This window comes from Colius striatus, chromosome 4 (genome assembly GCF_028858725.1).
Source record: "Colius striatus isolate bColStr4 chromosome 4, bColStr4.1.hap1, whole genome shotgun sequence".
Taxonomy (NCBI): domain Eukaryota; kingdom Metazoa; phylum Chordata; class Aves; order Coliiformes; family Coliidae; genus Colius; species Colius striatus.
The window spans coordinates 69,874,759-69,901,859 of record NC_084762.1 but is presented as its reverse complement, the minus strand read 5'-3'; the positions used below and the strand labels follow the sequence as shown (position 1 = coordinate 69,901,859).

Sequence of the window (27,101 nt, the reverse complement as noted above, 5' to 3'; positions counted from 1 at the left end):
GTTGCAGAGATCCCTGTTAACAGGGGTTGAATCAACTAGGACATCAACTATGTCCTAGTTATAAACTCTATACAAATTCATATATTACTAATTTGTAGGACATTCACCTGAAAATATTATCAGAATTTATCTAAGACTGTATAAAATAATATTTTCTGTAAATATGCTGGAAAATGAAAGATAAAATTATTTCCAAGTTTTGAAAGAAGAATAAAAACAGGTATAATCTTGCTAAAAAAACAAAAACAAACGACGGAAGTGTCACTTTTAGTGTCACTCACACAAATAATAATAATTTAAAGAAACCTTAAAGCTCAGGACTGAAAATAAATTAAGCCTCTTGAGATCTCATGTAATATACTGGGTAGCTAGTGATTATTGATTGATTAATCTTTTTCATTTCCTGTTTAAACTAGAGGTGTCCTTAGGACTTAAAACTTCATTTCTAAATATAAACTAAATGCTTAAAATCCAGTACATAAAAGATTAGACATTGATTCATTCCAACCAGAAAATGTTCACTCTTCTCTGAATTTATGCTGAAAAGTTGAGTCTGTACATAGTGCAAGTTACACTATATACGGCGCATCTATGTAATATAGTCTACAAAATAGAGCAAGAGAACTATCAGTGAGAAAAAGCTGTCACTGAAACAGACTGTGCAAAGCATTTCTTTAAGGCATTAATCAGACCTAAACCTGATTAAGTGTCTAATTGGCTTGATTACTGATGGCAAGAAAACATGTGCTGTATACCTGTTTGTGGCAAATGGGATATATACACTTCAGGAGAGTTGAAAAGACAAAATGTTTAAAAAGCTAAAAGCAGTATTTTCTAGACCAAAATTGGCACCTGAGGAAGTGGAATGCAAGAATGAAGCTGTCCCTCCACCACCCACAGCATCTAAAGACCAGGTATTGTTTTTATTCTTTAGTATAGAGACAATAATATTACCTTTTGTTTAGAAAGTATTTATGTAAGTAAATGCAAAAGGTTAGCTTTTCAAACAAACTTACTAGGTATGGTATCAATTTTTATTTAGCAAAATCAAATAAATACCTTTACTCCCTTCCTCCCTCCCACCTCTTCTTTCTGGAGATCATACAGATTTCTTCCTTTTGCAACTTGCTTTCCAAATAGGGCTAACCTGAAATAGTAAAAGCTTATGAGAGATCTTGATCAACATTGCAAACAGAGAACTAGAAATATTGATATGGCTGCATTTGATGTGTTGATGTAATCCTCTTCATCTTGCTACCTGCTGGCAGAAAATGTCAGTATATTTTTTCTGAATATTGCAATGGCATCTGAGTCATGTCAAGCAGGCTGTTTCCTGGTAACTGTTGAAAAGGCAAAGTAATTTAGTATCTTTTTATGAAGTATTTTATTTGGCTTGGCTTTACTACTACACCTCCTATTTGAAAAATATAGTAAGTCATATTAGACTACAGAATATATTTTTATTTATTAGTTCTTTATTATAAAAGCTAAATTGTACTTGCTTCAATTAACAGAATATTTTAAAGTGAGAAAGAGTAGATACTCCTTCACTTATTACCTTTGAATTTTTATCTTTTACCAACAGCATACTAGAGTGCTTTGGGTTTTTTCAGCTTAACAAATTTACAAGGCAAAATGCCAATAATTTAGGGACTAATTACAAAAGTAAAACAAATGCTTAGGTATCAGCCTGAGCTATTAATCTGAATTCATATTTAAAGAAATAATTGAAATTCCACTCTCACAAACTTCATTTTAACTAAGCAGTGCCTTTTAACACATTCACAACAGTCGAGCATATACAAAGACTCTGGTTAAACTTCTGCAAGCCTTGATTTACATGTACAAGAATTCCATAAATTTTTCCATTTAAAGTAAAACTGACAGAAATATAAATGTTTGTGAAAATGAATCATTTTCTAGGACTGATGTTTTTGTGAAGCTAATAGGCTCATACAACCTCAAGAATTTATATGGCTTAATCCAGCCCAACTACAACTCAAATTTAGTTTGTCATTATTATAAACATGAAAAAAAACCAGTTGGTGGACAGGCATATCCATACTACCATCCACAAAAAATGACAAAAATATCTATGTTCAACAAAATTCATATACTACAGATCTGCAGACAGGGTTCATGCATCATTTAAGTTCTGTACATCAGTTTTCTTGGGTCAATGAAACATTGCCTTGAAAAAAGAAAAATCCAGAATATCAGCAACTGACTTCTGTGCAGCACGATACTTCACTTGGCAAACTGCTCTGGGAAAAAATATATTTAGATTTCCCTGGAGACATGTATTATTCTCTTCACTAGAGTAATTCCATATATCAGTGCAACACACAGACCACATCACCATCAGCCTCCACTATTATATACAGAGTTAAGATGAAGGAAGAAGAGTCAAGAACTAAGATATTTTCTGCCTACAAGGAGACATCATTTAATGAGAAAGGAAGAAACATACATAGTATCTGGTAACTGTAGAGCATTATTCTTATATTGATGTTTTTACAGTATTAGGAAGCCTGAAACAAAGAAAACAACCTTTACAATAAAACATCGTGGAAATGCCTCTAGTACACACAGAGATTTACTGGGATTTTAATTTGTATATATGTCTAAAGTAATTATTTATGTATATGTATATTAGAAATTTAGTGTCAGATTCTCTGAATAAAAGTAGATTTGAAAAAGAAAATAAACACTTTTACAGAAAAAAAGATAAACCGTAAACTGATCTCAGAAACTCAAAGGTCATTCAGTTTAAGGAGGGAGAGGAAAAAGAAGTCCGTAAAGTCCTGAAATCTCAAAAAGTCAAATAATTTTCCATATGCTTATACTATCTTATCTCTTTCTCTGTTAATCAGCATGATAAACACCAGGCACATTCATTCTGCCTAGGATAACAAATGCTCATGGGCTTGATTAGCACTATGTTGTTACTCAGTGCTGTGAACACCCTCATGCACTTCTCACTCCTTCTCCTTAAGTGCCACTCTGTCAAAGGCAAGAGCACTTGGTTCATGGATCTAACCTAGTAAAATGTAGTAGAAAGGAAATATTTTTCAGTAAAATTGGTACTATCTCTGTATTTTTGAAAGATTGAGATCTGTCATTATGGGAAGATAGCTCAAAACATATCAGGTCTGTTAGCAAAGCTGAAGGTTTAGGCAGAAGAATGACTAATTCGGAGATGCAGATTGGTTTGTGAGTGGCAGCACTGAACAAATGTAGCTTGACAGCATGAAGAAGGCTTTGGGAACATGCAATAGGAGAACTCCAGTCTAAGAAACTGGGTTTGCACAACAGATGTGAAAACAACAGGTTTTTATTTCAATATCCAAGTCCTTTTGCTAACCTATCAGGAAAGTCTTGTTCAAGAACACACAGAGAACAGCCAACAGAACAGAACAGCCAACAGAACAAAACTCAGTGTGCACCAATTTGGTTAATCAAATTCCTAGGAGAATAATGCAGATATCTAATCACCCTTAACATTCTCAACAATGACCATCTACAATCTCTAATTCTGTTTATTTTTGTAAGGGTGAAAACAAAAAAACAGATGAACCACAGAAAGATGAGGCCAAGAAGAAAGCAGAACCTGTACCAAAGCAAGAAGGTCAGTAACAATATATTTATGAGTATTCAGCTATTATCTGGAAGAAATATGTGTGCATTATATAGGGCTGCAAATAAAACTGTTCTTCTGCCAGGTACTAATTCTGGTTTTTATTTGTGGAAGAAATTAAGAACTCAGAATTCCTAGAGACCCCAAACCTATGATTTGTTACAGAAATATGAGCACTATCAAACAATAGCAAAACACAAGAAGCTTTCAAGCACAGCCCATTCATGAGCTTGCCCACTTTAATCAACTAGTCTAACAAAATCTATTTCCTCTTACTGTAAGTTGGCTTCTTAGAAATCCTTTAAAATAAAGCTATTTAAAAGTTTAAGAAAGCAAAGTGCATTTTTTTGGTGTATGTTTTATATATATTTGTATGTGTTTAAAACTACAAAAACAAAACAGACTTCATCTGACATTCAAATCTTTCCTCAAACAGCTATTCAAAACTGTCTATGTCTATTTTGCCCCTCCTCTTCCTTCACCTTCCAATAGCAAAGCCTTACTTTGCTTATACCAGAGACAGAATGACTGGTGCTACAGCTACCAATATACAGGCTCAGGCTGGGTGAAGCAACAGCTATTACTGGACCATGTCTCCTCTTTACTTCCTGACAGAATCAGTGCTCTAGCCCTTTCCTTTTCCATCCTCCAGTACTGGAGAAAAACACAAAGTTCAATTTTCCTGTCACCTCATGCTTTTGCTTTGGGAGAACAATTCAGATTCATTTCATTGGAGCAGCAAAGCAAAGGCTGAGAAACTTCCAGGTTTCCATGATATGGATGACTTAAGGAGAGAGAAGCAACTGGGAAAAGACTACAAGGAAACTTGTGTAATCCTTACTTGTCCTTTGTGTAATTGTAACAAGTATCAATTATTTTCCTCATATGATAAAACTTTAAACAAACTCTGCTTAATGCAATTATCTTATTATATAATGGCTGTAGCACTAAATCAAGGGAAAACAAAATTGGCTATGAATTAATTATAGCAGTAAGGCAACAGTGGAAAAAATAAAATCTGACACTTCGTGGCTTTTTAGCAACATTAAATCACAAATGCTGTCCCATGACAGAATGAAATATCACTCTAGGAAACTTTTTTTTTCATCCAAAATCAGATCAACTTTACAGATTAATGTAATCCATGGATATATATCTTGAGAGACTAAACTATTTCTTTTTTCACCACCTGAAATATAAAAATAATTGGCGGCATAGAAGCAACTAGTTTATTAAAAGCACAATCAGGGTTCAAACCATACTAGTTAAGGGAGATCTGCTAAATGGAGAAGTTAAAATTAGACAAAAGTCTTTCCAATATCTCCCAGTGATTTCTCTGGAATAACCAAAACAAAATAGACCAGTAAAGAATTTAATCATCAGCCCATTTTGCAGCTCTGAAACACAAATCAATGACTGAGTTGAGCTTACCTTCATCCCCTTCTCACATGGCCAAAATCAACCATTACCTTCTCCGTTTTTCCTAGTGCATCACAAGACAGTATAATGTTCCTAATACAGATGAGAACTCAGCAGGAGGCACAATTGGAGCCTGTTTGGTTAAAACTCAGCCACTTACATCACTCCAAAACACCTGGTACTTTTGGCTTCTTTGTTGGCAACTCATTGCCTCGTGTTCACTTTCTCAGTTGCCTTCTCTCTCACTAGCTTGCTTTGTGACTAATTCTCTTCATAATTAGTTCTCTCCGTAATTCATGTTCTGTGCTTAGTCAGGTTGTTCTACAACGGATTATTTTTTTAATTTATTTCCTACATTTCTTTATGTACTCAGAAAAAAGTTACACACCTACTTACAGGTTCCCTGTGATGCTGAATTGAATTGCTGTAGCTTATATGCATGTTTTTCATCTCCCATAACTGACTGGCTATACAAATGTTTCACTTGTTTTACACACTGTTGTTCAACAACTCTGTTCATGGTTATGCTGTTTAGACAGCCACATCCAGCCTTCATTTGCTAGCTGCTGTCTGCATTCACTTTCTGTATCACATTTTCTTTTTTTTCTGCCAGCAGTTCCTTCCAGCATGATTCCTTCCAACTTATCCCTTTTCTTTTTCTAAATGCTCTTAGCACAACATCTTAGTACTGTTCTTCTAAAGTCTGTCCTCGTCTTCTCAGTAGAAACTGTCCTGTGGTTTTTGGTCTTCCTACTTAAGTACCCGATTTTTTTTTTTTTTCAAAATTTACAGACATTTTTGCAGCTTTTACTAAAGTCCATATTGAAATTGCTTTGTTCTTGTGCAGAACCTGAGTAAGAAAGCTAGCCTGAAACGATCATGTGTCTTTCTAATTGCACCTCTGGATCATAAAGTAGACAGAACCTCGCATCTGAGAGATTACCATGTTAATTTTCAGTGATATTTACCATCTTCAGAGACTAGATGCTTTGGAAAGGACTCATGGGCTAAATTCATTTTTCCAAACAAAAGCAAATTCACAGAACCTGCTGATGGCTGCCACTTTTCATACATTAGCGTGGACAGTTAACCTCTACTCTTTCACAATAAGGGAGATTAAATGTGTAGCTCAGATTTGAGTAAAATTCCTTAACTACTCACATAAAGTCTAGGCCAGACAGATGTGGAAGGAAAATCTATGGCTTTTTTAATTGCTGGGCCATTGTGCAGAAAAGAATACATGCAACTAAGAAGTCTGAGATGACAGAGTACAACACAGAGCCCAGAACTCACCTAGAAGTTAATTGAAACACTAATGTTGTAGGAGGCCTGAAGAACTTCTATTTTGTTATATATTTCTATTATAACATAATTGAATCTTAAAAAAAGATGAAAAAGTAATTCTCAAGACTGGCATTTGACACTATCACAAATAAACAAGGCCCAGAAACAAGATTTTCTTCTCTCAGGTTAAAACTCTAATCACTATGTATAAAAGATAGTTAATCCCTCTTCCTGTTGATAGACATAAAGCAGGTATATTTATTGAGGATTTCAAAATCCTGTTGCTGTGAAACCCCAGCTAATTTCTGTTAATTAAGTACCAACTAATTCTATATGGACTACAACTCAGTTATAAGTCTTTGAGTAAGGAGATTTGAATTAAATGGTAAATATCACAGATAAAACCTGCTTTGGCCCGTTAGGGATCTGACTCTTAAGATGATTTACAAAACCTATCCCTTAGCACCTCAATATCCAGAGTTAAATAAGTGATTTTTACTTTAGAATGCACAAATCAAGTAAAGCATTTTGGTATAACATGCTGCAGTTCAATGAACTAAACTTGTCAATGTAAAGAGGCTTTTAAACGATAATCGTATTCCTTGTCTTCTTATCCTTTATACTCTTCCTTGGCACTCAGTCAATAGGCAGCTAGTCTTCCCATCAAATTTATTTTTTAAAGACACCCATGAACTTGAATATGTTTAATCAGCTTACTTCCTCTCCTGCTGATGTGAAGTCTTTAATTCCTTTCAGACCTTCATTTTTTCATATGAGTGACAGGGCTAAATGCTAGGAAAACAAACACAGCTTCTTGATACAATCTTTCTTTCTTTACATGGAAAATAAACTTTTATAATATTTTTATTAGCCACTGAATTTGAGGATTGAGTTAAGATGGACCTACTTACCAATTATTTTACTTCAACCCCACTGATTTCTGAACTGTTTTGCCCTGCACAGAGTTTTTGTTATTTTTTTTTTTCTGGGAAAGTCACAAATGTGTGTGTTTGGTAATGTCAGAATTGAAGCCTTTTCTCTCATTTGTTCATAGATTTCCTAGGTGTTTATTTTTCTTGACATCTTCATGACTTTATACCCATCTTTCAAATGTTTATGGAAACAGCTCAAGAACGCGTCTTAGAGGTTAGGTCAATCAGGCAAATTATTAGCTGTGTCAGAAGCATCCCTGAAAGGTTTTAGACCACTTGTCTCCTTCCCACAGTGCTGTTTCAAATGCAAAGTCATTCTTTACTCCTGTTATTTAAGAGAAACTGTCCTTTATGTTATTTGGCAGATAATATTAAAGTGCCCATTTGAGACACCTAACTTATTCAGAATCTTTCAATAGTTTGCAAAAAGGAAAATGCCAAAAAAATTACTGATTTTCAGTGCTCAAAATTATGTTTCTGTGGGGTATATGTCACTCAGCTAGCTAAAAACCAGATGACTCAAGCATTAGTCACTCTGCCTCTTACTAGCAGGCCCTAACCATGTCTTTATGCAGTTTTTCCCATTTCAAACAATCCTGTCCGACCTCAAGTGTTTCCACCCAGTTGAGAAAGGGAGCGGAAACAGAGATAAGATACCAGCCAGATTTGCTTGTACCTGACAATAGAACTGGATGGGAATTCTGGGGAAGAAATTTTCCATTCCTGAAGTATGGCAAAACAACTATATTTTTTCTGTTCCATACTCATGAATACCTTTAACTGCTGCTATCTAGCTACTGACATTTATATATCACTTTATTTCTAAAAATAATATTTTATTTAATCTTGTGCTTCTCTCCAATTTTTTGCAATGCAGATAATACATTTGTTGTGCTAAACATAGATTATTAAGGCTATAAATTGTGTATCTGGACATAACTGACCTTAATAACAGAACTTCTAAAGGCAGCCTAGTGACTGAGTTTTCTGTTTTATTACTTTCTGGAATACAGTCCCTTCAAATTGGCTCATTGTTACAGAGGTACACCTCCTAATGTTGAGTAACCAGGAAGACTGGTGGTCTCCATGGCACAAAGTGCTTTTTTTCCTGTCCTTAAGCCTCCTGTTCCTGTTTGCATTGAAAGAAGCAAGGGTCAGATCAAAGGAAAGAGCCTGCTTACTCAAGCAATCTCTTCCTTGCTCTAAATAGCAGACTGACAGCTCAGCACCTTGGTCTCCACATTAACCTTTGCAGGCAAAAAGAGGAAGGAGCTATACTAGCCAGGCTGGAGAGGTGGTAATTACCTTTTGCAAATCTAAGGCATTTGAAGAACACTACCAACAGTAAGAATAGGTCTGGGAAGTAGAATAAATTATGAATTCATATAAAATCACTGATCTAATCTGCTCTTCTGTTTGTGAAGTACTTACTGTGTTAGTAAAAAACATTTTATGCTCTTATGCACATATCTCAGTGGATCCATTAGGTTTTAGAGTACTTGGCTGACATTGTCTATTGCCAGAATAGAAGTCAACAACACATCCGTGGGGCTAGGCCTATGACAGAGACTTTTGGGTCTACCAATATCTACATACACCTAGGCTGTAGAATATAGAAGAATCAAAATTATTACAACAAGAGTGACAACTCTGCAGTGCTGTTCTCTGACGTTGACATGTCTGTCTATACCTACAGCTTCCTCTGTGGATAAAGGTCCTTAGGACTAATGCCTAACGTGTTAGGATAGTGTGTGAAGTGCTAGTTGGTTCCATATGAGTAGATTTGAACTAAAATGACTTTGCCAATTCTTCCAATTAAATGCTTACTCACAATATTCTGCTTTTTGTGCAGAAGAAAAAAAAACCTCTAAATTATCAATCAAAGAGCTTAAAATCCATAGATAAGTACAACTTATCCTTGCCCTACTGCAAAATGGGAAATACTCCCATACAGGCTATTCTGCAACTGTGTGTGTGTATGTGCGTGTGTGAGAGCAGGAAATCAAATTAATTTGCAAAGCCTGTCAAGGGTCTTTGTTCAAAACTATGAAGTGAAAACTACTTTATGGAAAAATGAATAAAGGAGCTGAGCAACCTCAGATTAAGTTGGGTATATTTCTCAAAGGTGGGATCTTCTGGTTACTCTAATCTAATCCTGCAATATTTTTCCAGTGTTGTTTTACTCAAAGTATGAAAACAGGGGACAAGAATAAACAGTGAAGGTTTAACAATGCTAACCTTCAAGTGAGAGCACCACCAATCTGACTAAGATAAAGCAGGTAAAAGACAGATTAATTAATTTTTTTTTTTTCCACCTGGCCTAAGTGTCTTCTGGAAGAAAATGAGAAAAATCTGAAAGACTAAGAGAGGGAAACAAAGTGTTGCTATAACGTGGACCTTTTCCCTTGCTATCCTGGACAGATAGCTGGTATGATGACCAGCTACTTTTTTGAAGGATTCTATTAAGCAGTGTTTTGCCCACAAAGTTATACTTCCACAACTGACACTTCTTCTTTCCATAGTAAAACAGAACCAGCAACACTTTTGCCAAAACAATTTTAAATGATATTATTCTTACGGGGAGGCGAAATGATCTAGAATATGTAGACACCAGTAGGCTGCATTCCTCAGCTTCCACTACTAGTAAATCGAGAGCTTTATCTACCTATCTTCCAACAGAATGGGAATACAAATCTTTTATGTAAACTCAAATCCTCTGTCAAGTAAGTGTGGATATACCCAGTTTGAAAGTTGCTTTAGATGTTATTGCTTTGGAATAATTCTGGCTCCTTTTTTATGCTTGAATTTATGTAAAGCCAATAGAAGTTTTCTTTGTTTTCCTGTAAGTCCTGACATGTAATAGATCATTATTTATTCTAGAAATCAACTGTTTTGCTTTAAATGTTCCCTAAAATGACTACCACATTAGTCTAAAAGGCATTTCTTAGGAGATGGTTTCATGTCAGAGGGTTGTGACTTAGATTTAAGCAGTGAAAGCAACTAGTGTTTTTTTAATGTGACTACACAGACAGCTCTCATAATTTCACAGAGAAAGAAACAACTAAAATTTGATATGCAGCAGGCAGCAATGCTAGGCCATGATATCCTAATTCCAATGCAAATAAGCCCTGTGCTGGACCTGGATATTTATGTAGTGTAAAAATCTGTAGAAGTTTGGAATATTCATGGGATTACAAAGTTTTCCATCAGTATTCAGTCAGTATTTAAAGTTTGGTGTGGATCCAGACTGCAGAGTGAATACCTGGAGAATATCTAGCATACTGAGAAGCCTTCTGCAACAGATTATGTGCATGCACCATTTTTTTTACTTTGTGCTCTTCCCTTCCCAAAGACATGTTGTCATTCCATAGATGGATTGGCTTATTGAGGAGCCTGTTACTCTAAATAGTGTGCTGACACTGTAGTTTTATTTCAGATGAATAATGATCTTCTGAAATAATTTCCTGATTGTCTCCAACTGTGCTTTGGTTTTTTTTTTCACAAATAAAATTCCTCTAGGAATGCATAACTGGATTTCTTTAGAGTAAAACTGAACCCAAAGAAGTACTCTATGTATCAAGATTTACTAGAGCTGTTGATGGTCATTCATTTCAGAGGATCACAATAGACTTGGTTTGAAATATATCCAGCTCAAATGTATATAGCTTAGATGCCAGGCCTTCAGCACGATTTCACTGTTCTGCTTGTTCCTGTTAGGTTGTATTCTCTGCTAGTATAGATGTAACTAGGGGCAATTACTACAACTAAGAAAACTCCTGAAGTGAGATAACTACAGGAAAATTGAGATTAGCCTTGCTGTCACTCTTTAGTGCATGGCTTTTTGGCTGCAAGTCAGGGCAGGGAGAACTGGGAAACTACAAACCATGTATTCAGAAGGGAGCAGAAACCACAGCAAGTGCTGAAATTTTTGGCTCTTGAGTCTTCTTTTCTACATCTTGTCACATAGACCACAAAACCACAGGACCGTGTGCCAAGGAAAGCAAGGTCTACAGCAACATTTGTAGAGATCCCCCAGGAAAGGGTTAAATAAAATTTTCACAGATTAAGGTTCAGCAGCAAGACCCACAAATTAGTCAGTTATAAGTATGTCCAAACATTCTTTATTTTCTGTAACCACAGCTCCTCTGACATTTTCTTACAGAGACTATTGAATTCCTAGGAGAAATAAATTTTATTTCACTATGAGAATGTATTCACTATGCTAGAAGCACAAATCCATTTTAAAATTCCTCCCTCCTTAAAAGTCCTTTTGACTGTAACTCTCAGATAATAACTTTGAACTTATTTAATCAAGTGGTAAGAAACTCTTTTCTCTTTTCTTGAATCTTCCTGAGGACAGGAACAACAGTCTTCTTCAGAGTCCTCATTTCCCTGAATGTGTGCTATTCTGTGCCTTGAAACTTTCATAGCAGATCCTTCATGTAAGATGAAACATCCCCTACTAGAGAACATTATGTTTGCAACAGACTTTATCTCCAGATAGTACTGCAAAAGAACTGCTGAGGAAAGGAAATAATAATCTGCATTTCCTTTAAGTGGGCAAGATATTTCCAAACATGTCAAACGGAATTCCTCACAAAAATCTTCCCAGCTTACATTGCATAACTAATACAAATCCTGCAGACTGTCTCTTCATACTTCCAAGTGCTGAATTTCTTCAATGGAGTGTTTGAAAAATAACCCCTAAACTTGCTAAGTCAAAACCCAGTGGATCAGCTCTGCCTTCTCTTCAGTTCATTATCTCACTCTGGCTTGAGCATTTCTGGCATCCCCAAGTACCTCTGTCTAGGTCATGTCTTTGATCTTGTTTAAGAAATGAACTCTTGTAAGTGTAGGTTCATATACGGCTTTATTACTTCTTAACCTAAATACCAAGGAAATCGTAAATACATAAATAAATACAAAGGGAAAAATACTAGAAATGCCCCACTGATCCTGTAATCAATTTTCCATCAAGTAACAGTTTGAAACTGAGATCAAGAAATGTGTCTGTTAGTAACAGAAGAAAGTGTTATCCCAAATGTGAATAAATGGTGGTAAGAGAGTAGTTTGGTTTATGAAGTGCTGTAAACAACTAACCCACTGTCCTTCACTAAGTTTTGTATCAGTGTCATTTCAATCACCTTTCCTGTGAGTAGCTTAACAGGTTTCTATTGTAATTGCTTTTGCCTCTCTGAAATGAGTAACAACTCTCTAAATACACATATTAACTATCATAAAACTAATTTTGCATTATCTATCCAAAATACTTGAGGTCTGATTTTGTTTAAGCTGTCTTGAATTTCAAATACAGCATATACAACAGCCTCCTGCTTTATTTGCTATGATGTTTTGCTGCCAAGCTTTTTCTTCTATAATCATATTACTTGAAGTGTTTATGAAGACTGAGTTTGTTCCTCCTTTATGCAAAGTGTCAGAGTGATGAGAGCTTTTAAATTCTTTCTCAGCATGAAAATTTAAAATAAATATATAGGACTAATTGTAAAAATTAATCATGTAATGCCACTTGAATGGCAAGAGGCTATCCCATTTGCATAGTTAGTTTCAGTCTCTGTAAACTTGTATTTGTTACTTGTAACAAATATGAAGAAATAGCCTGGCCAAAGCTCTATGTACTGGTATCTTTAATGATATATTTCAATCATACCTTACTCAGCAACTAACAAGACTGTCATAGCAGCTGAAGAGGATTAATGTAAATCAAACATTGGAAGATAAATAATGTCATTAGTATTTGATATGCATAAGCAAATAAGCTGCTCTTCATTTTTCTTCCTGTATTTCACAAGGCATTTCTGGACAGATCTATCTATCTGTCCACTGCATATTTTTTAAAACTAAAAATCTAGCACAATGCATAAGTTCTTGTCATTTATAAATATAGAAGAGCTCTGTATTGACCATTGTTGAGCTGGCTATAGATGCATGTAGTTTAAAAAGCACAAATAAGTTCATCTTTTAGAGGGTACACTCATCATTAACATACTCAGCTGGCACTGAAATAGATTTATGCAGGAAATTATTCAAAGGTCAGGTCCCAGAATCAGTGCCAGGTAGTGCTTGTTCACTAAAGAAGTAATGGCAGCCAAGCTGTGATTCCTACCACAGTATTATCATAATTATTTAAACATTTATATTCAAAAATTTAAACTTTTTTTTTAGATACAGTACCAGCAAAAGAACCTGAGCCTTCAAAAACAGAAAAATCAGCTGAACCCAATAAGATAACTCAACAGGAACAGAGTCAGCTCAAAGATGACAAAGAAAATAAGTGAGTAAATTCAATTTTGAAAACTAATGATTTTTTCCTGATATCTTGACTTAATATTTCTATGCACCATATTTCAGTTCTTTAGAAGTCCCTCCTATCCTTGTAAGCATCAGAAGACCTTTGTTTCAATTCTGAAGCAGCCATATATCTGAGGTATTCTCTTAGTATATGCTTCTGATAGTTTGTTATTTTGTCGTCCTAAATTGCAGGAAAGAAGAAAAGATTTTGCTCACCTACACTCACATACTAACTGTAACAATGTAACAATAATAACTGATCAGTTATTATTACTATGTCTTAGCAAAAAAGTTCCAGGATGCTGCCTTGAATAGCTGGAACACTTGCTGCATTATTGTGACTTAAATGCTTTTTACCCTTCACCTTCGTTTGCTAAGTCAACTCAACCGGAGGATTAGGACTGTCTTTTCCCAAGAAGAAACAAATATACTTCATATTCATTGAGGGGAAAATCTAGGATCAATTAACCTTTGGAAAAATTTTAGGTGACTGTTTTCCTAAAATAGAAATAAATATGAAGGCTAGAAAGTATTAATCTTGGAATAGTCCACAGAGGCATAGATTCATAGAATTGTAAAATCATAGAATCATTGGGTTGGAATAAACCTCTAAAGGTGATTTGTTCACACCAAGTAAAACTTCAAGTAATACAGAGTTGGAATTAGTTCTTAGAAGAATTATTTGGTCTGTATTACATGGTAGTACTACTTTTCCACAACTAATCAAACTTTAAAGAGGGCAATTAGATAAAAAACAACACTTTGATTCTGAGTGACTGGATGGAAGCAATTCACATGGACAAATAGCAAAACTTTCTAATTTAATTAGAGTCATAGAACAGTTTGAGTGCGAAGTGACTCTTAAAGGTCATTTAGTCCAACTCCACTGTGATGAGTAAGGACGTATTCAACTAGATCAGAGTGCTCAGAGCCTCATCCAACCTGACTTTGAAAGTTTATAGGGATGGGGAATCTACAATCTCTCTGAGCAACCTATACCAACATTTCACCACCCTCATCATAAAAATCTCTTCCTTATATCTAGTGTAAATACTCTAGTTTCCTAACCTCATCCCTTTTCCTATCCAAGAGGTCCTGGTAAAACATTTGTGCCCATCTTTCTTAAAGACTCCTTTAAGTTATTGAAATACTGCAATAAGGTCTACTCAGAGACTTCTCTCTCCAGAAGAGAGAGAGAAGGATGAACATCCCCAACTCTCTTCACCTGAGTTTGTAGGAGGGGTGTCATTTTTGTAGCCCTCCTCTGGACCTGCTCCAACAAGTCCTTGTCTTTCCTGAGGACTCCAGGGCTCAACACAGTACTCAGGTGGGATCTCACCAGAGCAGAGGGGCAGAATCACCTTCCTTGACCTGCTGGCCACACTCCTTTTGATGCAGCCCAGAATATGATTGGCTTTCTGGGCTCTGTGCATGCATTGCTGGCTCATATTCAGTTTTTCATTCACCAGTATACTCAAGTCCTTCTCCACAGGGCTGTTCTCAATCACTTCACCCCCAGACTGTACCGATACCAAGGGTTGCCCTGACCCAGGTGTAGGACCTTGAACTTGGACTTGTTGAATGTCATGAGGTTCACATGGGGGCCCACTTCTTGAGCTTGTCCAGGTCTGTCTGAATGGCATCCTGTCCCTCAGGTGTGTCAACCACACCACTCATCTTGGCAAATTTACTGAGAGTGCACTTGACTACACTGTCTGTCATTGATGAATATATTAAACAGTCTCATAGACCAGTCTGGAAGGCTACTCCAGAAGGAATGAAGTCCAAACTCCTGCTAAGAGCAGGACAAATTTAAAGGTTAGACCCAACTCCCAGACTAGATCAAGTTCCCCAGAATTTTGTTCAGTATAATTGTGAATGTATGTCCCCAAGAATGGAGTCTCCACAGCTTCTCTGGGCAATCTAGTCCACAATGTGTTATGAAATTTGTTATGAAAACTACTACCTTATATACAATCATATTTTTCTTTGCTTTAGCTTGTTTCTGTTGCTTCTCATCCTTTTGCCATGCACCTCCAAGAACAGTTTGGATCCCCATTTTCTGTAAGCACCCACTGAATAGTAGAACACTGCAACTACCTCCTCAACTTTTCACCTCCAGCAACTATACACACAGCTTAGAAACCGGGACACCAGGCTTTCTCAGCGTCTCCTCATATATCCTGTGCTCTAGTCTCATTATCATAATAGACCTCAACTAGTGTTGCACCATGTGGTCAGTGTCTTTCAGGTACAGAAGAGGCTACAGCTGAATACAGATGCAACTGCATAAATGTCACACAGAAGGAAATAACCACTACCACTCAATCAGCTGGCTATACTTTTTCTAAAGAATAGTATGTAGTTAGTCTTGATTGCTGCAAGAACACACTGGATTCACATTCAATTTGTTGTGCACCAGGACGCCCAGATCCTTTTGTGCAAAGCTGTTTTCTAGTCAGTCAGCTCTAAGCCTAACTCTTATATGAAGTTATTGCATTCCAGTTATGGAAACTTGCATTTGTCTTTGCTAAGCATTGTGAGTTTCCTGCCAGTCTGTCACCCTAGCCTGCTGAGATGCCTTTGAGTGGAAAATAATGGATACATTCAGTCCAGAATAGGGTAGAGACTCTTCCTATTTGCTTTTGCCTTCTATTATTTTGATTATCCTGATGACACAAAGCAAAAGTCTTTCCCTGACATGGATTTATTTAATTTATAGATAAGATTACCTATTTTCTCCCCTTCACTGAGACAGACTTTGTACTGCAGTGACAAGGAATAAGCAAAATACTACAGCATGTTTCTCTATAAAATAATACATGCAATTAAAACCTACTCTGACTAAAATAACTGGAAACATTATAAATAGCTTGGTAATTTGAATGTGAATCGGCAGGTCAGCAACAAAAACCTAGATGAAACATCTCCTTTTTTTTGTTATAGGATATGTCAGATGCTTACATTTCCACTGGTAAATCCTGTAACCATGGGCAACATAATTGCAACATGCTGATGAAACAAAAGGGTATATTGCTTATTAGTAGAAGAGAAAATCTTTCAAAGGGAAATTAAAAATGTTTATGTTAAACTTTCTCTTCTCAGAACTCTTCTGACTCACTGTCATATGTGCACCCAGATATATGTAGTCCAGCTAATTTGAGCAACAGCTTCCAAAAATACAGTCAATCTTTGGTAAATTCTACTGTCAAAACAATTACCCACTAAATTCTGTGGTGGAGCTTAGAAGGGGTGCTACTGGTGTCATTGCTTTGGTATGAAACTATGCTGAACAGATCTATTATACAACTTTCAGAGCTGGAGAGAAAATAATGTTTAAAACATGCCTTTGAGAGAATTTAGTTCACTGCCTCTAAGGATTCATAGGAGTCTACTTAGATACTGCTCTCCATCAAAGTCATTACCTTACTGAATCTATGTGTTGAAACTTACCCACTAGAATATTTTTAAGGAAATCAACTGCCTTTATGAAGGCAGAAAAGCTACATAAACGTATATACAGGTGGAGAATTTGAGTGAAATAGATACATGTTGTCTTCAAAAATAGCAGTAAATGAAACATGCTCAAATCACTCTAGTTCTGAGGCCAACTAGAATAATACAAAATGCCTCCTGAAAACTGTCAATTGTGAATTAGCTTTGCTCAGTGCTAATTTCTGGGTATTTCTAAACCTGTCAATTATTTGGAAAATGTTACTTAGACGAGTCAAAACCATACCAAGGGCTGCTTATACAACTCAACGGGATAATCAACTGAAAATTCCATTGTCCAGGAGCTTTCCCTGTCACTGTTTAATCTATATTTGGATAATGTCCAAATGGAGATTAATAATAAGTGATGTCCCTTGGACATCTGTATTTGGAGCAATACTATTTAATATCTTTATTAATGATATAGACAGGATTGAGTCCATACTCAACAAATTTGCTGTCAACACCAAGCTGAGTGGTGCAGTTGATTCACTGGAGGGAACGGATGCCATCCAGAAAGACCTGGACAAACTTGAGGAGTGGATCTCCATGAACCTCACGAGGCTCAGCAAGCCCAAGTGCTGAATCCTGAATGTGTCAGGGTGATCACCACTATCAGTAGTACAGGCTGGGTGAGGAATGGATTGAGAACAGCCCTGTGGAGTAGGACCTGTGGAGATACATATCTCCTGCAGAGAAGACTTGGATATACATCTGTTCACAACCCATATTCACCCAAAACACCTCAACTTTCATGGAAATTATGTTGCTAAAAAAGATTTCACCTTCTGCTATTGTGATTTAGTTTTTAAAATACATCTGTGCAGACTCAGATACATATGGTACAGAAGAAGGAAGAAGGTATTTGTCCTGTTTGAAACAGTACGTTTTTCATTTAGATAGGATCTATGTCTCTCCATCCAGAATTTCAGGGGAAAGCAATGAGCTTCCATGTAAGGACTTTAAATTTTAATATCTTAGGTAATATTGCCTTATGAATAATTGTACTAATGTAATTAACTTATCTGAAATCAGTAAGCCTACTTATATCTATTATAGTTTGGAAGATTGTGACTTTCTTCCAGTTGAGCTGCATTAAAGTAGCTTTTTCCTCATGGTGCAGCACAGCCTGTATTATATATTAACAGGAAACCAGGGGCTTTTTTACTTTTTCTGAAGGAAATAAATTTTTTTTTTTCCTCTTTCAAAGTAAGTTACAGCTTTAACAAAAACTGCATCTTCTCTCAAAAATTCCCCTAGAAACTATGCACGAGAAAAAAATATATAATCTGACTTGCCCTCTCAGCACTTTCTCATATTTAAAATACATCAGTACATGGCAATTGACATTCATAAACAGTAGAGAGGCATAGCACTGATTTCAGCCACCTGAACACTACGTCTGAATGAGGAGACACACAAGAATGGCTGATGTGCCAAGGTGTTGAATTATGTCTGAATGACTGAAACTTTTAATGCCTGTTTCCTAATGGCTTAGATAGGGTTGCAGACAAGTCAGCCCTGTCTGCCAAAATCACTGAATCACAGATTCTGTTTCTCCCATCCAACTTTAATGATAATGTAACAGAATGATAGGTAATCTTCATGAAAAGCTATTTGCTGAGCAATAATAATTTCTGGGAGGGAGAGCTAAGACAATGCTGTTTCTTCCCAGCAAGAAATGAGGGAACAGAACAACTTTCAGGACCTAATTTGCACTCTAATATAAGCAGTGGAGTCTTATTAATTAGGAACTAGAACAAAAGACCATTGCAGCTTTTATAATGTATCAAGATTGCTTTCTGTTGGGGAGGATTCATAAAAACAGATAATGTGCATACATGATCCTGCACTTTTTTGAAATATAATGCAAGCCTTTCATGTGAGATACTATATAATCATAGAACAGTAGGGTTGGAAGGGACCTTTAGAGATCGTCTAGTCCAATCCCCGTGCAGAAGCAGGTCAACCTAGATCAGATCTCATCACGCAGCACTTAAGCAATTGCCAGGGAGTTGCAAGGACCATCTCCTGCCTCAGGGACAGGGAGCTGGCAACAAGGTAGACAGGGAAGGGACCTCCCCTGCCAGGGTTCAGTCCCAGGCCGAGCCCCAAGCAAGGCAAGCAAGACAGATCCCGTGAAAGACAGTCAGAGCCCAGATCACTAGGCAAGTCTGTGGTGCCAAGGCAGGTGCAGGCCTGGCCAGGAGGGTAGTTATCCAGTCAGTGCCCAGTGAGCAGAACTGAGGTCAGACACCGTCCTGGGACAGCCAAGCATGGATAGGGCTGAGGCCAGGTGAGATGTCAGTCTGCAGGTGTGGGTCAGGATCCGTGGGTGCTGCAAACAGACCCTGACACGGTTGCACATGCCATCCTGTAGCTATGGGCCAAGCACTACAGCCACCACCGAGAGCAAAGGTCTCCAGACTACCCCACTTTACAAACAGAGGAATATGTAGACATTTGTACAGAAGAGAAAATCACAACATACTTTGTGAGGATACTGTTTGGAATCTAAAATCTAACAGCAACAAAAAAAAAAGGAAAGATATGATTTAGGCAATCACAAAGATGATACTGGAAAGGCAAATGTGAGACCTTTGTATGGGCCTGCACTGAAGGCTGAAAACCAAAATAGATCCTTGGAATATGATAGCTGATAAAGATATAAAGCATTTTGGTACGTAAGAGTAGAAGGGAGACAAATGCTTAAGGAACAAGTAGTAGTGGATGCTTGGCATCAGGGGATGAGACAAAGAAATTGCAGCAAGTCCTAGAAAAAATATAGAAGAATGGTTAAAAAAAAAAAGCATCTGAAAGCATAGATCAGAGAAAATGGAGGAATACAAAGAGCTTCTGTGACCTCTTCTCTCCTGTATATCTTTTAAAAGCCTTTAAGCCTGACTAAAGCTGTAACAGTGTTTCATTTTTCCAGATTACCAAGGTGATTACAAGGTACCATTTATAGTAAGGCAGTACTGTGAAACCCCAGTCAAGGATCATGAGTACTATTCTGTAAAATGCTGTGAAAAATGATGCTCCATAGTCATAGGCTACAAATCCAAGAGTACACGAAGAAAAAAATACAGTGGGTAGCTGGGACTTTGCATGCTTTTAGATTTCACTTGGAGATCTTGCAGATTCTGGGTTATGTTTAAAGAGGAACAAAAAAATTTACCTGATACACCACCTTCAGAAGGCAGGTATTATGAACCAAACATATTCTTATAAAATGCACTAAATAACTTTTAATAAAATATAAAAAAATAAATAAAATACATTAAACATTCAAACCCAGTAAATGTACTCTTCTGATTCTGCTTTTGCAAAAGCAGAAATTCAGCTTTCAACCTTTCCAGAAACAGGGACCTCCAGAGTTGCAAACTGCTATATGAGCGCAGGTGCTCATAGTTTGCCTTTTTCATAGCCAAATCCTATTACCTAGTAGGCTATACCAGCCATTCTCAGGCCCATAAAGGAGATTTTTTTTTTTCCTCTCCAAATTGGCTAATAGCAAAAAAGAGGTAACAAAACAAACAAAGATTAAGAGGCAATTTGCTATGTGGTGCATAGCCAGGTTAATAACGACAACTCCTGCTGGTAGCGTGTTCTTAGTGAATAATGCACTTCATTTAGCTCAATTACCTCGACCAAGAAAATTACCGTGCTTATTAGTGCTTGCATCCACTAGTTGCAACACATCAATTCACCAAGCAGATGCATCTTAAGAGAAACTACATCCTATCACAAGAACAAAATTTCAGCACCCTGGTGAAAGAGGCACAGTATCAGTCCTCTGCAGAGTCTCCAGAAATCCTCAATTAGGGTAGGAACACCAGGGACCCAAAAACATGACACTCATGACACTAAACTCCAGTCAACTCAAGATGAAGTAAAATAAGGCCAACGTTGGTCACTTCTCAAAAATCTTGGTTTTAACATAGTTACAAGACTATTTTATGAAAGATTAATACCTTTCCTTAGTCATTTCCAGCTAATCACTGTAGTACTTCAAATTGTTAACAGATGGAATGCATCCAGTGCAGTTTGTAAGCCTGACTGAAAAGACATTCGTGTATTAGAGGATCAAATTACTTTTCTTAGCACTTATATTGCTTCTGCTTAGGTCTTTCTTTCAGAGCTTGTCACTTTTAGTGCTTGGATTTTAATTTCTGCAATGGCTAAATTGAGAACCTGCAAATTAAATAGCAAGGTGATGGTGTGCTGCCTGTACCAAAATGGATTAAGCTTGCTGTAATCATTCCTGAGATGTACTTTCCTACAGCCTTTAAATTCTATCCATTCTGCAGGGTGCATTTACCCATGCTATTTAATGCCATTCACTCTGCCACATAGTGAAGTTAGCCTGAAGTTAAAAAGGTAGCAAATTCGGACGTTTTTCCTTGACGATTAAGTGAAGCAAGTAGAGAGGCAGAAATATCATTATACAGAGTGAAATGCTGCTTTGGCTTTTTCCCCCCTCTTTTCTTACATTATTTAAAACAATTTATTCACATCATTCATATACCTTTATTTCTGACTGTATAAATGAGAGAAAATCTTTTTTTACACTATGTAAGAAAACAAAAGTATAGTTTGTCATACATTGCCATTGATTTATTTCTTTAATTAAAAGCACTTGGTGTAAATCCTCCCTTGTCCAAACATTTTTCAAAGCAAGAAGATATCTTTTTTATTTTGTGAAGGAAGAAATTATGTTTTACTAGAAACATTATCTCTGCTGTTATCTGTTAAGTCAGTTGAGGGGGAAAAAAGCAATGAGCATTGTCAGAGGTACACTAGTGTGTGTAATATAAAGCATTTATGCTTAAATTGCATTTATATTTAATTACATTTATATCAAACATTTGCAAATGCATTAGGATGGGGTTTCTGATACACCTAAAGACATAAAAATCTAAGATACAATGTTTATTCTCATTTAGTAAAGGAAAACATTATTAATTCATGACAAGTGTAAGTATTCATGACTATCATTGATCTTGTACAACACTTTTTATTAAATCACGGTCTGCAGTTATTTACCCATTTTCCAAGTAGCAACTATTTAAGATGAAAACATCCCATGATGTCCAGCACAAAAGAGGAACAGAGGAAACAGTGACAAGCAGAGCTATGAGGATGAGAAGTCAAAGGTGTTTGGCAGTCCAGACTTATTCAGTGTCTTAGATAAACGATATTTGGGAGGAGATGTACAATGACCGTTGTCCACAGGGAATATGCATACTTTATGGCTGAATTTGGAAAAGAAAATAGCAGCAGATTGCAGAAGGAGAAAGGATGATCTTAGAGAGACATTATTGGAAGTCATCTCAGAGGACTGGCTTCTTTCTCTCTCTCACTATATTTCTTTGTAATACTGTGAAACCTATAAGAGAGGAATTCCTATGCAGATGGCTGTACAGCATTTTGCCACTGATGAAGGTAGAATTGCAACAAAGTTGGTTGAATTGCAACAAAGTTGATACAGCAAATTAATTTTACATAATTAGCATAGGCAACAATAGTACAGTTTAGTATATTGTGAAGTCTGCCAGGGACCCCAACAATGGACCAACTTTTTTATTTTTACCATTGCTAGTTCATAGAATCATAGAATGGTAGAGGTTGGAAGGGACCTTTAGAGATCATCTAGTCCAACCACCCTGAAGAAGCAGGTTCTTCTAGATCAGGTCACACAGGAAAATGTCCAGGCGGGTCTTGAAGACCTCCAAGGAAGGAGCCTCCACAACCCCTCTGGGCAGCCTGTGCTACAGCTCTGTTACCCTCATGGTGAAATAGTTTTTTCTTATGTTTAAGTGAAACTTTTTGTGTTCCAGCTTCATCCCGTTACCCCTTGTCCTGTTACTATCTACTATAGAAAAAAGGGATGTCCCAATCTCCTGACACCCACCTTTTAGATATTTATAAATGTTAATAAGATCACCCCTCAATCTCCTCTTCTCCAGACTAAACAGCCCCAGTTCCTGCAGTCTTTCCTCGTATGAAAGATGTTCCCTTCCCCTGATCATCTTGGTGGCCCTGTGCTGGACTCTCTCCAGAAGTTCTCTGTCCCTCTTGAGCTGAGGAGCCCAGAACTGGACACAGGACTCCAGATGAGGCCTCACCAGGACAGAATAGAGGGGGAGCAGAACCTCCCTTGTCCTGCTGGCCACGCTCTTCTTGATGCATCCCAGGATGTCATTGGCCTTCCTGGCCACAAGGGCACGTTGCTGGCTCATGGTTAGTTTATTATCAATCAGGACTCCCAGGTCTCTCTCTGCAGAGCTGCTCTCCAGCAGGTCAACCTCCAGCCTGTACTGGTGTGTGGGGTTGTTCCTTCCCAGATGCAGGACTCTGCACTTGTCCTTGTTGAACCTCATGAGGTTCCTCTCTGCCCAACTCTCAAGCTGGTCGAGACCCCACTGAATGGCAGCACAGCCTTCTGGGGAATCAGCCAGTGCTCCCAGTTTGGTGTCATCAGCCAAATTGCTGAGGGTACGCTCTGTCCTCTCATCCAGGTCATTGATGAAGATGTTGAACAAGACTGGCCCCAGAATCCATCCCTGTGGAACTCCACTGGCCACAGGCCTCCAATTCGACTCTGTGCCATTGATCACCACCCTCTGGGCTCTGTCATTCAGCCAGCTCTCGATCCACCTCACTGTCCACTCATCCAAGCCACGCTGCCTGAGCTTTCTGATGAGGATGTTGTGGGAGACAGTGTCAAAAGCCTTGCTGAAGTCAAGGTAGATGACATCCGCTGCTCTCCCCTCATCTAGCCAGCTGGTTATGCACTCATAGAAGGATATCAGGTTAGACAAACCCCTTGGTGAAGTCATGTTGACTCCCCCTGAAAACCATCTTATCCTTCATATGTTCAGTGATAACATTCAGGATGAGTTGTTCCATCACTTTTCCAGGGATGGAGGTGAGGCTGATCAGCCTGTATTTTCCTGGGTCATCCTTCTTGCCCTTTTTGAAGACTGGTGTGACATTGGCCTTTCTCCAGTAGTCAGGCACTTCACCTGTCCTCAGTGATTGTTCAAAAATGATAGAGAGAGGCTTAGCAATCACATCAGCCAGCTCTCTCAGCACTCTAGGATATATCCCATCAGAACCCATTGACTTATGAGCCTTAAGCTTGGCCAACAAGTCTTTAACTTCTTCCACCCAGGGCAAGTCCTCTGCTGTCCTGGCCATCCTGTTATCCTTGCCAGACTGGGCTTCCCAAGGGTCAGCCTTGGCCATAAAGACTGAAGCAAAGAAGACATTCAGTACTTTGGCCTTCTGTGCATAGTTGACCTACTCTAGGTGGTCCTGCTCTGGACTGGACGATCTTTTGAGGTCACTTCCAGCCCTTGAGATTCTGTGATTCCGTTAAATTAAGCTTCCTAAAGCTAAAAGATTCTTATTCAGCTGCTCACACCTCTGCACATTGAAAGTTATAAAATTAACTCATATTCTTAGTCATCAAAACTAATTACCCTTTTCCCAATTTTCTTTGCCCAAAAAATCCCAACAAACTGGAAACACTGAAAGAAAATTAAAATTTCCAAACAGCAAAACAAAAGATTGTTCTGGTTTAGCAAGGAGCAGCTTTTGGCTTAGTAACAGGGGGAGCGGGTTGCAGTAAAGACCCGGTAAAGAGTATGCGGACTCTCCCCCGGCTCCTGGGTTCAGACCCACCTCCGGCCCGGCTGGGCCAATCTGGCTCCTCTGCCATCACTATTTAGGGGACGGGAATTTGAAATGCAAGGCAGGAGGTGTAAGAGTGATATAAGATGGAGGCGACCACGTGGACCCTTCAGCCAGAGAAGGAGGAAGGAAGGAGAAGCAGTAGACCAGAGACCCTTCTGCAAGCCGTGGTGAGAATGCAAGCTGTGCCCCTGAAACCTATGGAGATCCGTGGCAGGACTGAGAGCCACCAGCAGCTCCATGTGAGTGAGCCTGGACGGACGAGGGACTGTGTGGGGAGACGGCCATGGCCCAGGCCGTGTTGGAGAGCCTGCACGTCGCAGAGCAGCCCCACACGAGAGGCAGAGAGGAGCTGCAGCCTTTGGGATAAGTGCGCGTCGGAGCAGCCCGTGCAGGGCTGCCATGTGTGTGAGTTACCCCACGGACTTGCAGGGAGGACTGGCGTGGAGTTCACCCGTCCTGAGGAGGGACAAACGGCAGAAGCTATCGGGAACAGACTAACTGAAACCCCCACTGCCTGCCCCCCCAAACTGTTCGGAGGGGGCAAGGTAAAAACCCCGGGATCAGGGCTCTGAGCCTGGGAAGAGGGGAGGTGTGGCAAGAAGGTGTTCTTAAAAAGGCTGGTTGGACTCTTCCTTGATGTATTACTCTGTGTTGTTTCATTTTTGTTATGTTTTGGGTTTTTGGGGGTATGCTTTAGTTGATGTTGCATTAAATTATTTTCTGTTTTCTTCCCCAAACCGAGTAGCCTGGTCTGTTTTGTCCTGAACCTTAAGCGGCAATTAAGCTCTCCCTGCCCTCGAGCAATCCTCAGCCTCTTCGGTTCTGGAGGCTAATCGTGGCCTTTGTTCCCTGATGGGCCTAAACCACGACAAAGATAAAAGAGAAGGGACTTTAGCTTTAGCTTTTTTGCTTTAGCTAGCAATGGGACAAGGGGTAATGAGATGAAGCTGGAACACAAAAAGTTCCACTTCAATATAAGAAAAAACTATTTCACTGTTCAGGTGAGGGAGCAGTGGCACAGGCTGCCCAGAGGGGTTGTGGAGTCTCCTTCCTTGGAGGTCTTCAAGACCCGCCTGGACATGTTCCTATGTGACCTCATCTAGGTGAACCTGCTTCTGCTGGGGAGTTGGACTAGGTGATCTCTAAAGGTCCCTTCCAACCCCTACCATTCTATGATTCTATGATTCTATGACTACTCATTTTATCCCATCTTCACAAGGGATAGGACAAATTGTACCAAGAGACAATCATGTTGAGAAAAAAAAAAAAAATATATAATGAGGCTAGCAATCCACTAAAATAAATGATTTAGGGAGATTATAGAATAGTCATCACTACACATACTTAATAACAGGTTAGACAAGAATCTGTCAGGAATAGCAGAGATGTGTATCATCCTCCTTTGCGCTGTGCGAAGCACCATTACAGGATGTCCCAAAGTTCTCTACAGTGCCATTCTTGTGCAATTTTTTCTTTAGGTATTATATGAAAACAAATCATAACTGAAAGAATCTACTGAAAATTAAGGTTTTCAAGTTTGAGACATTTTATTGCAATTTATTTTCCAAAATTTACTATGGGAAATATAGAGTTTTTATTTTAACATTTTATTCCCTCTGTATTAATAAAAAGTGAGGAATACAATGTTAGAAGAAGGATTTGTGCTGTGTCATGAACTTTGTGCAGCATTGGATCATATTTTTTTCCTTAGTTATAAATTATTATTACTTTATGCCACTGTTATGTTTACATTTAAATATTTTAATGTAATATTTGTTATGTGTATATGATAAGAAATACATTTTAAAATTTCTTATAAAAGGCAGATGCACTACACAGATTTAATCACAGATAGAAAGCCCCAATGATACAACAGTTCAAGATAAGGAAATAAATAAGGCAAGATTGCTTCACTTATTATCCTATGGTTCTTTCTTAGAATATTATACTTTTATTCTAAAGAGATTAGTGTAAAAAATTATATCGCCCCTATTATTTACATCATAGTGAATATCCAGTGGAATTAAACAACTTTATATCACCAGTGACATTAAGAAAAGGTGATTTTCAAAGTTAATTGCTATCTTCAACATTAATACTACTTTTTTTTTTTGCATAGTTCATATTGCAAAATTACTAATTAAAATAAAATCTTGTTCACATTATAATCTGGTATCTCAGTGAGAGATCCATGTGTTCAGCATTGACACGGACCTCCTTAGAGAGTACTGTAAAGAAGATTAGAGGATTCACAACCTATTGTGATTGAATAACTTAGGAAGATTGTCAAAGAAGCTGCTGTGACAAACCTTTGAACTAAAGAGAAG

At 37.8% G+C, this 27,101-nt stretch overlaps 1 protein-coding gene across 1 annotated transcript in view; it reads left to right on the top strand.

Annotated features, from left to right (window-relative positions):
• Positions 1 to 806: 806 nt before the first annotated feature.
• Positions 807 to 27,101, top strand: part of CNGB3 (cyclic nucleotide gated channel subunit beta 3) — a 61,769-nt gene continuing 35,474 nt past the window's right edge. The window contains exons 1-3 of the mRNA XM_061994599.1: positions 807 to 914; positions 3,553 to 3,628; positions 13,456 to 13,564. Coding sequence (XP_061850583.1) covers positions 807 to 914; positions 3,553 to 3,628; positions 13,456 to 13,564 — 293 coding nt within the window. The remainder of the gene's footprint in view (positions 915 to 3,552; positions 3,629 to 13,455; positions 13,565 to 27,101) is intronic.